Here is a 12,132-nt window from a genome sequence, read left to right on the forward strand (position 1 = left end):
ACAATAAATTCTTAGAAGAAAAGATAGAACACAAAGCTCACAACTTTGGATGTGGCAATTATTTCTTGGCTATAACACCAAAGACACAGGCAACAAGAGAAGAAAAATAAGCAAGTTGTACTTCATGAAAATTTAAACATATTTTGTGCATCAGACACTAGCATCAGAGTAAAAAGGCAACCCAAAGAGTGGGAGAAAATATTTGCAAATCAAACATCTGATAACAGATTAATATCTAGAATATACAGAGACCTCCTAAAACTCAGTAACAACAAAAAAAGCTGATTCAAAAATAGGCAAGGACTTGAATAAACATTTTTCCAAAGAAGATAAACAGATGGCCAATAAGCATGTGAAAACATGTTCAACATCACTAATACTGGAGAAATGAAAAACAAAGCTGCAATGAGATACCACACCCATTAGGATGGCCAGTATATAAAAAAAACCAAAACATCCAGAAAACAAGTTTGGGCAAGAATGTGGGGAAACAGGAAGATTTGTGCACTGTTAGTAGGAATAAAATGGTACAGCCACTGTGGCAAACAGTATGGCAGTTCCTCAAAAAATTAAAAATAGAATTACCATATGATCCAGCAATTCCATTCTGAGTATTTACCCCTAAAGAACTGAAAGCAGGGCCTTGAAGTGATGTTTGTTCGGTCATGTTTGTGTGTGCTTAGTCACTCTAGTCGTATCTGACACTTTGCGACCCCACGGACTGCAGCCTGCAGTCTGTCCATGGGATTTCCCAGGCAAGAATACGGGAATGGGTTGCCATTCCCTTCTCCAGGGGATCTTCCTGACCCAGGGATTAAACCAGGGTCTCTCATGTCTCCTGCATTGGGAGGCAGGATCTTTACCACGAGCTACACCCGGGAAGTCATGTTCACAACAGCATTATTCACAATAGCTGAGGCGTGGAAATAACCCAAGCATCCCTGCACTGATGAACGCATAAGCAAAATGTGGTGTAGACATACTTACAGCGGAAGATTACTCAGCCTTAGGAAGGGGATTCTGACACATGCTGCAACATGGATGAAACCCGAGGACATTATGCTGAGTGAAAAAAGCCAGTCACACAAAAGACAAGTACTGTATAATTTGATAGGTGCCAAGAGCAGTCAAATTCATACTGACAGAAAGTAGAATGGTGGTGGGTTGGGGGAAGAGGGCGATGGGGAGTCGGTGTCTAATGAGATGGAGTTTCAGTTTTCCCCGATGAGAAGTTTGAAGATGGATGGTGGTGATAGCTGCACAGCGTTATGAATGTACTTACGACCACTGAACTCAACACTTAAAGAGCGATTAGGACGGTAAACTTTCTGTTATGTGCCATTTTACCATAATAAAAAACTGGAAAAAAAATCAGTGGTTGCTAGGGATTAAGCAAGAGGGAGGGACGGACAGGGAGAGGACATCAGCTTTTCAGGGTGGTGAGCATGCTCTGTGTGATACTGTAAAGATGCACATACGTCGCTAAGCATTTGTCTGAACATGTGGATGTATGACGGAGCGTGAACTCTGATATAAACTCTGGACTCGGTGACGTGATGTGTCCACATATGAGTATGTGCTAAATTGCTTCAATCGTGTCTGACTCTTTGCGATCCTATGGATTGTAGCCCTCCAGGCTCTTCTGTCCATGGGCTTCTCCAGGCAAGAATACTGGAGTGGGTTGCCATTTCCTTCTCCAGCGTTTGAGCATGGATTGTAGCAAACACACAGCTCTGGTGGGGGATGTGGGTGGTGGCGGGGCTGTTGGACGGGGTGTGTGGGAACTCTGTACTTTCTGTTCAGTTTTGGTGTGCACATAAAATTGCCCTAAAAAAGAAAATCTATAATTAAAGAAAAAGAAAACAACAACAAAAGCCACCTGCCAAACGGTTTTTTTAAGTGGCTGGGCCATTTTGTATTTCCAGCACCAAAGACTCCCCAGCACTTAGTACTGTCGCTTTTCCTTTTTTAAGCCATTCTAATCCATGTGTTTTAATTTGCATTTCCCTTATGAATAATGCTGTGCACCATCCTTTCCTGCACATCAGGCCATCTGTACACCCTCCTTAGGAGGTGTCTGGGCACTTCTTCGCCAGCTTCCTTGTCGAGCCTCCCTGCGCCCACAGTCACTGCAGCCCTTGCCTTTCACCTGGGGGAGGTGCCGAGGCTCAGAGCAAGGGACTGGGTTTGCTTTTTCTGCTGTGGGGCCCAGTTCACAGAGTCCATACTGGGGTGGAGGGTCGGGGGTAGGGGGCACATGGACTGGCCTCCACAATGGCCATCTACCGGTAGCTTGTCTCCTTACTGGTTTTTCACAGAAACCAGTGAAAATGTATAAAGCTTTCTCTTTTGAGCCTCCCAGGACACAAGCTCCCTTGGTTTGGGATAAGGAAGTGCTCATTTGAGGCCCCACCGCAGTCACTGCCCAGAAGGGTCTTCAGGTTCTAGAAAGTTGCTTTCCCTATGGCCCCTGCTGGCCGCTTTTGAGCTTCCCAAGACTTTGGACAGTGACCCCTGCCTGCCAGTCCCTCCTCAGGGAAGCCAGGTGGTTTTCTTACTGTCTTCTTCCTGGTTTCACAGAGTGCGCGGGATGGTACTGTTGCGGGTGTCGTGACCCCAGTCACAGGCCACTGAATTTCTTCACGGGTCTCTGTTCCCGTCACTTTGGTCTCTGGAACTCTTTAGACTCTCAAAAACTATCAAGGATCCCCATAGAGCTTTTGCATACATGGGTTTTATCTATGGATATTTACCATATTAGAAATTTTAAATATTAATTAAAAAACACATTTCTTATCAACATAAATATTTTAAAATGAAAACCAGCTCTATTTTTCCAAACCAAAAAAAAAAAAAAAAAAAATAGAGACTCTTTAGATCACAAAGCAATCGGTACAGAACTTGTGGTGTTTTATCCATCAGAATGTTACACAGGAGGTCAACATGGATACATCTCAAAACAATGTTGAATAAAAGAAGTTTTCACTTTTATACCTTTTAAAAAAAAAAGCTTAAAAATGGATTTTACGTATTCATGATGGTTGTGGTTTAGTCGCTAAGTGGTGGCGAGCTCTTGTGAGACGGCATGGACGACTGTAGCCCGCCAGGTTCCTCTGTGGTGGTGGTGGTAGGGGCTAGCTAAGTCGTGTCCTGCTCTTGCAACCCCATTGACTGTAACCTGCCAGGCTGCTCTATCCATGGGATTCTTTAGGCAAGAATACTGGGCTGGGTTGCCGTTTCCTTCTCCAGCGGATCTTCCGGAGCCAGGAATCAAACCCAGGTTTCCTGCATTGCAGGCAGATTCTTTACCAACGGAGCTACAAGGGAAGCAGATTTCTCTGGGTTGATGGTAAATCAAGCGGGCATGGAGGTGGCCACACAGTTGAGGATGGCCCTGCCTCTGGAGCGGGGAGTCACACATCATGTGTAGCATGGGCTCCAGGTGTGTGTGCTGCTCTGCAGAAACTACAAAGTGTAAGTGAAGGGGAGTAAAGGAATGGGAAGGCCGCGCTTCCGCTCCCCTCCTCCAGTGTGTGCAGGACAGCTGATTTCATTCGGTTCAGACTGCACACACCACACACCAGACAAGGAATGAAGGCGCAGCCTTGTCGGCAGATTATAGGGGGTCTGGGGAGGATGGGGAAACAGTCACGCCGTCACTGTTTTGGGGGTTGGGGGACCCCCAGGGCACAGGGAGGATGGAGGATAGTTCTCAAGAGGGTCTGGGGGCGCAGGGCAGCGGCGTTGTGCGTCGCACGGGCTCCCAGGAGACCACCGCTCGTCGGGAGGACGCTGGGCCCACGCACCTGAGTCCAGGGCTGCAGTCACCTTCCCCCAGGGACTCGAAGACACCGCACGGCCCCGCCGTCCTATGACATCCCTCCCCCAAGCCGGCGACTACTTCCCCAGGTCTAGGAACCTGGCGTCCCGCACGGTCAGCACACCTGAGACACCTTGCCCCGCGCCCCGCAGGGGCCCCCGCCCGGTTCGCGGTCCCAGATCCAACGCCAGCTGCTCGGCCTGCGACCGCTTCGCCGTTCCCGACGTCGCCGCCAGGGGCCGCCGCCGCGCCCCTATGACACAGCAACAATAGGGGCCGCTCTGGCCCGCGGGCCCCCGGCCCGCGCTTCCTCCGGAAGAGAGCCGCCGGCGCGGGGGCGGGCCGGTGACGAGACGGGCGGCGGCCCTCGCCAATCGCCCGCAGACTAGCGCCCGCCCCGCTCCTGACGGAGCCCAATCAGCGGCGAGAGCGGCGGGCGGGGCGGGGCGAGCGGGGTGTTCCGGCGGGGCCCGGCAGGCGCTGAGGAGGAAGAGCGAACCCGGACGGCGCCTCTCGGCGGAGTCTCGGCGCGGGCCAGGTGCGGGGTCGTCGGGGGCGGGGACGGTTATGGGGGTGGTCGGGGGCGGGGCCTGCGACGTCGGCGGTCCCCGGGCGGGCGCCGGGTCGTCTGGGGCCGCAGAGGCTGGGGGCAAGCGCGGACGGGGGCTCCCGGGCACCCCGGCCGCCGCCCCGGGCCCGCGGCGCCCGCAGCCGAGAGTGCCGGGCGGTGGGGCCTGCGGGTGGGAGCGGATCTTCACCCGCGCAAAGTCCTCGCCGGCCGCCGGGCTCGCGTTTCCCCAGGTGCTCGCTCGGGTTTTCTCTCCGAGGGGAGCTAGCCAGCCGCGCTGCAGTTTACCGGCCGTGTGTCCGGTAGCAGCGAGGTTTAGGCCGGAATCTGGCCTGCCATCCAGCGTGTTAGCGGCCTGTCTGCCCAGCTCGAGGTTTTAAATCTTTCGGAGCCGCAGGCTAATAGATTATTTAAAATGTACAGAACATGGTGTTGACGAGGGTCCCCAGCTGCCATGCGCTTTAGATGCACAGGTAAATTTCGGGGTTTGAGAAACGGGAGCAGAAGCTGAGAACCTGGCCCCGTGGGCCGGCCCACCCCGGAATGAGCTGGCCGCAGGTGTCGGGCGTCTGAGGCCTGGCCCGGCTGCGAGAGGCGCTTTCCTTCTGCTCTTCGAGCGCAGCATTGGAGGAGGACGTTAGGGTGTCCGCGGTCGTGACCGGGCCTGCGCGGTGGTGCTTCTTTTAGGATGACGACTTCAGGAGCTCTGTTTCCAAGCCTGGTGCCAGGCTCCCGTGGGTCCTCCAACAAGTATTTGGTGGAGTTTCGGGCCGGAAAAATGTCATTAAAAGGAACTACCGTCACCCCAGATAAACGGAAAGGGCTTGTGTACATTCAGCAGACGGATGACTCCCTCATTCACTTTTGCTGGAAAGACAGGACATCGGGGAACGTGGAAGATGTAAGTGTCTGGGAGTGAACCTTGTCTTGAGGACACCTACCCGCCCCCCACCCCAAAATGGTCAGGGCAGCGTGGTCTTTACAGTAGGACACCGTGCTCGGGGCTTGAAACAACTGGTTGACAGCTTGGAGTGTGTTGGTGGGGTATGTGGATCTGCTTGTGGGCTTTCTAGTCTCAACGATCATGTCCATCTCCTCTGTCACCTGTGTACGTGTAAAGCTCTGAAGATGAGGTGCCTAAGACTGGAGAAAAAGTGTAAAAATCCTGACCTTGATCACAGCCCTCTAGAAAGCTTTCTTTAGCAGTCATTTTATTCAGACAGTATAGTTTTTTTGTTAAGTTCAGGAGCAGGTCAGGGCTGACTTTTTAACTCATCTTGGAATGTTGCTCCCAAAACGTCTCTATCAAAAATCCTCCAGGAGCCGGAAACCCCCCTTCCCTGTTCAGTACCGGGCCCCTCTCCTGGCCCTCACGACCTTCCTGGGGTGCCTGTGACCCTCGTTTGTCTGCCCTGCACAGACCCTGCTGGTGAGGGGCTTGGTCTCTGTGTCCCGGGGCCTCTGCCCAGCCCGCCACACAACCCCAGGCCCGGGCCCGGCCTGTGTTCCTGGAGGTCCTGGGGCCCAGCAGTGCCTCTCTTTAGGATCTGATCATCTTCCCCGATGACTGTGAGTTCAAGCGCGTGCCACAGTGCCCCAGCGGGAGGGTCTACGTGCTCAAGTTTAAGGCAGGGTCCAAACGACTCTTCTTCTGGATGCAGGTATGCAGGTTTTGTTTACTTTTTCTCTTAAAATATTGTCATAAAATTAGGTTAGAAATTTGCTCATGGGGCCTTTGGATTTCTGTGGGTTTTTTGTTTTTTGTTTTTTGTTTTTCCCCAAAACCCCTTCATATACAAGTCATATTCCACGAAGGCAGTAATTAGGTCTGTTTTCTAATTCTATTCAGTGTATAAAATAATGGATTTGCCTGGTAGCACAGGTGCTAAAGAATCTGTCTGCAATGCAGGAGACCCAGGCTCAATGCTTAGCGTATAGTAGGTAACCAGAAAATATTGTTGTTTGAATGACCTATGTTACTTTATTTTCAAACACAATTTTTGAAAAGTGCCAGCTTGTCAGAATTAGCTGTTCTGATGGTAGAGTTTGCTTTCCCTTACCAGCTGGTGCTGACCCTGCTTGCCATGGAACCAAAAGATTCAAGAGTGTCACCGTGTGTGGGGAGTAGGGGTGCGGTGTGAGGGCGGGTTGTTGTAGTGGGCTCTGCCAGAGTCCAGAGTGTGTAGCTTGGCTTTGGGGCCCTTTCGAGGCTGGAAATCCCTGGGTCACTTACAGGAATGATTTCTGGGCCGGGTCCCATCTCTGCCTGTGATTTGCTGGTCTCCCAGTGCCCCCTCCAGGGTCATAAGCACAGACCGGAAGCCAGGGCGAACCCTGTGTGGTGGCTCTGTCTTGTGTCTTCCCTTTTGGTGTGTTCTGGGGGTCTCTGGGTGGCAGTGCACCGGTCATGGGTGCTCTGTCTCGAAGTTCTGGGGGTGCCCTCAGGGTGATGCTGCCTGATGACCCCCTGCATGCCTAAGTGCTCATCATCAGCACCCAGCTAACTCTGGAGGGCTGCAGGCCAGGGCTGGTTGGTGACAGTGGTGTGATAACAGGGTTATTTTACAGCATTACATGTGTTGAAGGATTTGAGTGTTTTGTTTTTTTTTTAAACTTTGACTTGGGGTTTGATAGAAAACAGCAAAATTCGGTAAAGCAGTTATCCTTCAGTAAAAAGTAAGTTAATTAAAAAAAAGGTTTGATGACCATTTTTAAAGTCTTTATTGAATCTGTTACAATATTGCTTCCTGTTTTATATTTTGTTTTTTTTCGGCCCTGAGGCATGTGGGATCTTAGGTCCCTGACTAGGGCTTGAACCCTCACCCCCTGCAGTGGAAGGTGAAGTCCTAACCACTGGACCACCAGGGACATCCGGGATTTGTGGTTTAAGACGGTCACACAGCCTCATCCTGGAGGATAGGGTTGCTTGTGTGCCAAGTGCTCCTAGTGCGTCAGTCTCCCCGCCTGTAAGATGGCTGGGCTGCTCAGTTGCGCCTGTTGCTGTGTCCTCCCCACAGGAGCCCAAGACGGACCAGGATGAGGAGCACTGCCGGAAAGTCAACGAGTATCTGAACAACCCGCCGATGCCCGGAGCCCTGGGGGCGAGTGGGAGCGGAGGCCACGAGCTGTCTGCGCTGGGCGGTAATGGTCACCTTCCCGGATGTGCTGTGAGGTTGGAGTCGGTTTCCGCTGACGTGGACCCTGGGTGGTGTGGGCCGGTGGCTAAGCGGAGGTGGAGGATCCAGGTTAGGAGCCCCTTGGGGCGGTTCCGGAGTTGGTCCCTGCTCCTGTCTTCAGTTGGTGACCCGTCTGTGAGCCCTATTGCACTGGCTCCTGGCAGGAGACACTCAGCGCACAGCTCAGGGTCAGCTGAGATGGGGGCCGCCCCCAGGACCTTGGTGGCGGCGGAGGGGTGGGGGCAGACCCAGCTGGAGGCCCCTGGCCACCGCAGCCCCAATCTGAGCACCTTCTGTCCTGCAGGGGAGGGTGGCCTGCAGAGCCTGCTGGGGAACATGAGCCACAGCCAACTCATGCAGCTCATCGGGCCCGCTGGCCTCGGAGGACTGGGTAACACGCCGAGGGCTTGGGCGCCTCTTAGTAACAGAGTCAGCAGCTTGCAGCTTCTCATCAGCTCTGTCAGCCATGTCTGTGTGCTGGCTTCCCTGGGCAGGGGCCTGGTTTGCCTTAGGGATTGACCTGGCACCAGGTGGGCAAGGCCTTCCAGGGCCCCCAGGGAGGACACAATTCCATATTTCAGGGGAGCACAGCTGGCAGAGGAGCAGGGCCTAAGAACATGCGACAGGGATCCTGCCTGGGCCCCCTGGTCTCCCAGGTTGGCTTGTCTGTTGGGGAAACGCTTGTTACTTTGTACTGAATTTGGACTCTGTCCTTGAACCGGGGTGCGTTGGTATTGTCATGGGATGGAGAAATGATAGATTTAGTGGGTTAAGCTGCCAGAACACGCCTGAGGAGTCCCAGCCCTGGGCCCCCGCAGACAGGCCTGCTCTGCTCCTTCCCCTGCTTGTCCCTGGGCTGTAGTGCTGGGTGGGTCTGCTCTGTGGTGGGGGAGGGGGCCTCTGGCCAGGCCTGAGTGTTGAACTGCGTGTCCTTGCTCCTTGCAGGTGGCCTGGGGGCCCTGACCGGGCCGGGCCTGGCCAGCTTACTGGGGAGCGGAGGGCCTCCAGCAAGCAGCTCTTCATCCAGGTGAGCCTTACCCCTGGCTCTCTGGTTTCACCAGGTGTTCCTCCTTCACAGAGGCTGGACATAGGAGATGCTGAAGGATGGAGTAGGCACCTGGGGAGGCCTGTCCTTTTCAAGGTTCAGACTTCTCCTAGAGACCTGGCAGCACAAGGAGGTCTGGGGCAGGATGGATGTGTTGTGGTGCCTTTGTGGGCATGTCACCCTCCAGTGTTCCCTCGCTCTCCCCAGCTCCCGGAGCCAGTCAGCAGCAGTCACCCCATCCTCCACCACCTCCTCCACTCGCGCCACCCCAGCCCCTTCCGCTCCAGCAGCTGCCTCAGCGACCAGCCCGAGCCCCGCGCCCAGCTCAGGTGACGGAGCCAGCACAGCAGCCAGCCCCGCCCAGCCCATCCAGCTCAGCGACCTGCAGAGCATCCTGGCTACCATGAGTGTGCCGGCTGGGCCGGGAGGCGGCCAACAAGGTAACACTGAGCCTCTGCCCCTGCCTCTCTCGCCTCACCTCACCTCACCACACCACGCCCGGAAGTTCCACAGCTGAGTGTCACTGTCCTCCCGCATGGGCATCCTGGCTGGCGTCCAGCCGCTGACGGCCACTGCTTGTGCCCTAGTTGACCTGGCCAGCGTGCTGACACCTGAGATCATGGCCCCCATCCTTGCCAACGCGGATGTCCAGGAGCGCCTGCTGCCCTACCTGCCATCAGGGGAGTCCCTGCCACAGACCGCAGAGGAGATCCAGAACACGCTGACCTCACCCCAGTTCCAGCAGGTAGACACATGGCCCAGGTGTCCTTCGGGAAGCTTGGTGTAGGGGACACTTGCCCGTCTGCAGCACAGCCCCTGGCATCAAGCGTCTTGGTTCCTGCGGTCCCCTTCAGCTCTCTTATGGACTCAGGTGCCTGGCTCTTCCCACAGGCCCTCGGCATGTTCAGTGCGGCCTTGGCCTCAGGGCAGCTGGGCCCCCTCATGTGCCAGTTTGGGCTGCCCGCGGAGGCTGTGGAGGCCGCCAACAAGGGTGGTAAGTACTTGCGCCCCCACCCCTCGGCCACAGGTGAGGCAGAGATTGTCTCCTTGTAGTTGAAAAGAAAGGCTTCCCCCACGTGCAGAGGATGCCTAGTCTGATGACCTGGCCTCCGGCTGGCTCTCACCTCCTGTCCCCTAGTCAGCAGTGCTGGGCCCGGGGCTGGAAAGGTCACGTCAGGCTTTTTAATGCGTTTTAGACGTGGAAGCATTTGCCAAAGCCATGCAGAATAGCGCCAGCCCCGAGCAGCAGGAGGGCGATGGGAAGGACAAGAAGGATGAAGAAGAGGACATGAGCCTGGATTAGGTTGCTGCAGCCACGAGGGCTCAACCCCCAGGTCATTTGGCCTCAGTAGTGGCGTTTGTGATCGCACCCTCTCACCTTTGCCCCAACGTGCTAATCAGTAAAAGTCTTTTCTTTTATCTGCCAACTCTGGATTGTCTGCGTGCCAGGGTGGGCTGACGGGAGTTGGGTGCAAGAAGCTCCTCTGGGCCTGGGTTCTGACTCAGAGGGACAGTCGTGCTGGGCTTGGGCCTCCAGGCCCACTGGGCTGCTTTTCTTTTTCTACATTTAAAGTCGACACTCAGTTACACAAGTTACTTTTTAATTTTTGTTTCAAGAAGCAGGGGGACCTGTGATTTACAGCTTTCCTATTATTGAATATTGGCGGAAGGGAAATTTCATAATTAAATTGAAAGATAAAAAATACAAACCCCCATTTTACAGTGTTATTTACCCTTTCCTTTAGGAAGTTTAGATATAACTTAAAACCATTCCCAGAAATAAGACTTTATTACCCATAGAATCTGGAATCTAGATAAATACACACAGACTTCATCTAAGAAGCCAGCTGAGGGTGGTGGTGTCTGCATATTGGGTGGAGGGGCTGGGGGTTCTGGGGGGCAAGACCCTGCCTGATGGGGCAGACCACCTGTGGACTCCAGAAGACCCCCTCGTGCGGCTGCTGGAGCTGTCGGCTGGGGTCCCGGGGGTGGCTGTGCTACGTGGCTGGGCAGCCGCTGGCCCCCACTGCCCCCTGCACACCCGCAGTGCGAGGCCAGGTGACAGACACCTGGTTCAGCACCAGATTCCGCATGCAGCCGTTGTAGTGAGGCCGTTTCCAGGGTTCTGAGGGAGAGGAGGAAAGGGCCCAGTTGGAGCAGAGGCTGGTGTCTCATCAGGCCTGGGCTCCCCACTCTCAACCTCAGCGCCTGGTGCCCAGGGCAGCCTTCCCCCTCCCCCTGCCCCCAGGCCGAGGCCGCACTCACCCGGCAGGCCCCCGAGATGCAGCGGCACCAGGGTGTTGGCCCAGGTGGCCGGTGCCGGGCCCTGGGTGTGGTTGCTCTGCTGGTCCACCTCCAGCCGGAGCACGTTCCCGCCTTTGGTCACTGCAAGCACAGCTTCCTTGTGGCCGGGCTGGGAGGTCTCTCACAAGCCACGGGGCCAGGGGCTGTTCACCCTGTTTCTTTGGCTTTAAGTCCCTGCCACCCTCCCCGCTGGGGGCCTGCGGCTGACCCCTGCCGAGTCAGTCCCTCCAGGCTTGACTCTGCAGCAGGTGAGGGTCAGGAGTGTCTCCGACCTCCTGCTGGGAGAGGCCCCGGCTCACCTGCCAGTCGGTGCCAGCGTCCATCACACAGTGCTGCGGGGTGTGTCACCAGCGTGGAGAACTCACCAGCGCCGTCGTTTGCCCACAGCAGGACCTGGGGGTGTGAGAGGTCAGGAGGCCCCTGCCAGCCCTGATCCCACCCCGAGGCTGAGGCTCACACCTGTCTTACCTGTTTCCCCAGCACCTGCAGCTCTAGGTACGGGGGCGTCTGGCCCCGGCCCAAGTGGAAGACCAGGCCGGTGGCTGTCTGGGGCCGCACCTCCAGCTCCAGGGCTACGTCGGGCAGTGTGGCCCCCAGGGTGTCTGCAAGGAGGGGCCGTGAGAGGAGGAGGGCTTTGGCCCCAGGCCCCACCCTTTCTGGGTATCACTATTCTGCCCCCCCTGGCCACCCCAAGAGGACTGGGAGGGCACCAGTCAGAGACAGACCTAGAGTGACGGTTCCCCCGCTGCCTGTGAAGAACAGGCCCTTCTCCAAGGGCCCTGAGAAGCAGGGTGTGACCCCCACCATCCGCGTGGGGGCCCTCAGGAGCCGCCCATCCAGCCTCAGCCTCTTCACACAACCCCTGAACTCAGGGCTGCTGATGGCCACCTGTAGGAACACAGAGTGGGCTGGGGTCAGGCCCTTGGGGTGCTAGGAAGGTGGACAGTGTCTGGCTGGGGAGGGGTGGGAGGCTGGGCGAGGTGGTGCTCACCGGGAGCCTGGGGCTGTGGCCGCCGGCAGGAAGGCCCCCCACAAAGAGTGTGTGTGGCCGGGGGCCCTGCTGCCTCTGGTGCTGCCGGCCTGGCTCCTCCTGGCTATGGGCCCAGACCCCATCTGTCATCAGCTGGATCCGACTTTTCTCCCAGCGCACGGACACCTGGGGGTGGGGAGAGGCACATCAGAGTGGGAGTTCCCAGATGCCCCCCCCTACCTCCCGCCC

General features: G+C 55.8%; 2 protein-coding genes across 3 annotated transcripts in view; one reads left to right on the forward strand and one right to left on the reverse strand.

The window, feature by feature from the left end:
• The first annotated feature begins 4,186 nt into the window (after positions 1–4,186).
• ADRM1 (adhesion regulating molecule 1) lies at positions 4,187–10,036 on the forward strand. Of its 2 annotated transcripts, XM_027559081.1 has the most exons (10): positions 4,187–4,358; positions 5,076–5,289; positions 5,933–6,049; positions 7,406–7,529; positions 7,869–7,955; positions 8,510–8,591; positions 8,817–9,049; positions 9,197–9,354; positions 9,501–9,603; positions 9,806–10,036. In XM_027559081.1, the coding sequence occupies exons 2-10, from the start codon at positions 5,077–5,079 to the stop codon at positions 9,910–9,912; spliced, it is 1,224 nt and encodes a 407-aa protein (XP_027414882.1). In that variant the 5' UTR covers positions 4,187–4,358; position 5,076; the 3' UTR covers positions 9,913–10,036. The 2 variants fall into 2 exon arrangements, with proteins under 2 accessions (XP_027414882.1, XP_027414881.1); XM_027559080.1 differs by having other exon boundaries at positions 4,291–4,358; positions 5,076–6,049; positions 7,406–7,955.
• A 157-nt stretch (positions 10,037–10,193) lies between these two features.
• The window catches only part of LAMA5 (laminin subunit alpha 5), a 51,637-nt gene continuing 49,698 nt past the window's right edge, over positions 10,194–12,132 (reverse strand). Inside the window, exons 75-80 of the mRNA XM_027559079.1 lie at positions 11,905–12,069; positions 11,639–11,801; positions 11,382–11,515; positions 11,213–11,306; positions 10,875–10,994; positions 10,194–10,734 (exon numbers count right to left, since the gene is read on the reverse strand). Coding sequence (XP_027414880.1) covers positions 10,607–10,734; positions 10,875–10,994; positions 11,213–11,306; positions 11,382–11,515; positions 11,639–11,801; positions 11,905–12,069 — 804 coding nt within the window. The 3' untranslated portion in view covers positions 10,194–10,606. The remainder of the gene's footprint in view (positions 10,735–10,874; positions 10,995–11,212; positions 11,307–11,381; positions 11,516–11,638; positions 11,802–11,904; positions 12,070–12,132) is intronic.

Source organism: Bos indicus x Bos taurus, chromosome 13 (assembly GCF_003369695.1).
Source record: "Bos indicus x Bos taurus breed Angus x Brahman F1 hybrid chromosome 13, Bos_hybrid_MaternalHap_v2.0, whole genome shotgun sequence".
Taxonomy (NCBI): domain Eukaryota; kingdom Metazoa; phylum Chordata; class Mammalia; order Artiodactyla; family Bovidae; genus Bos; species Bos indicus x Bos taurus.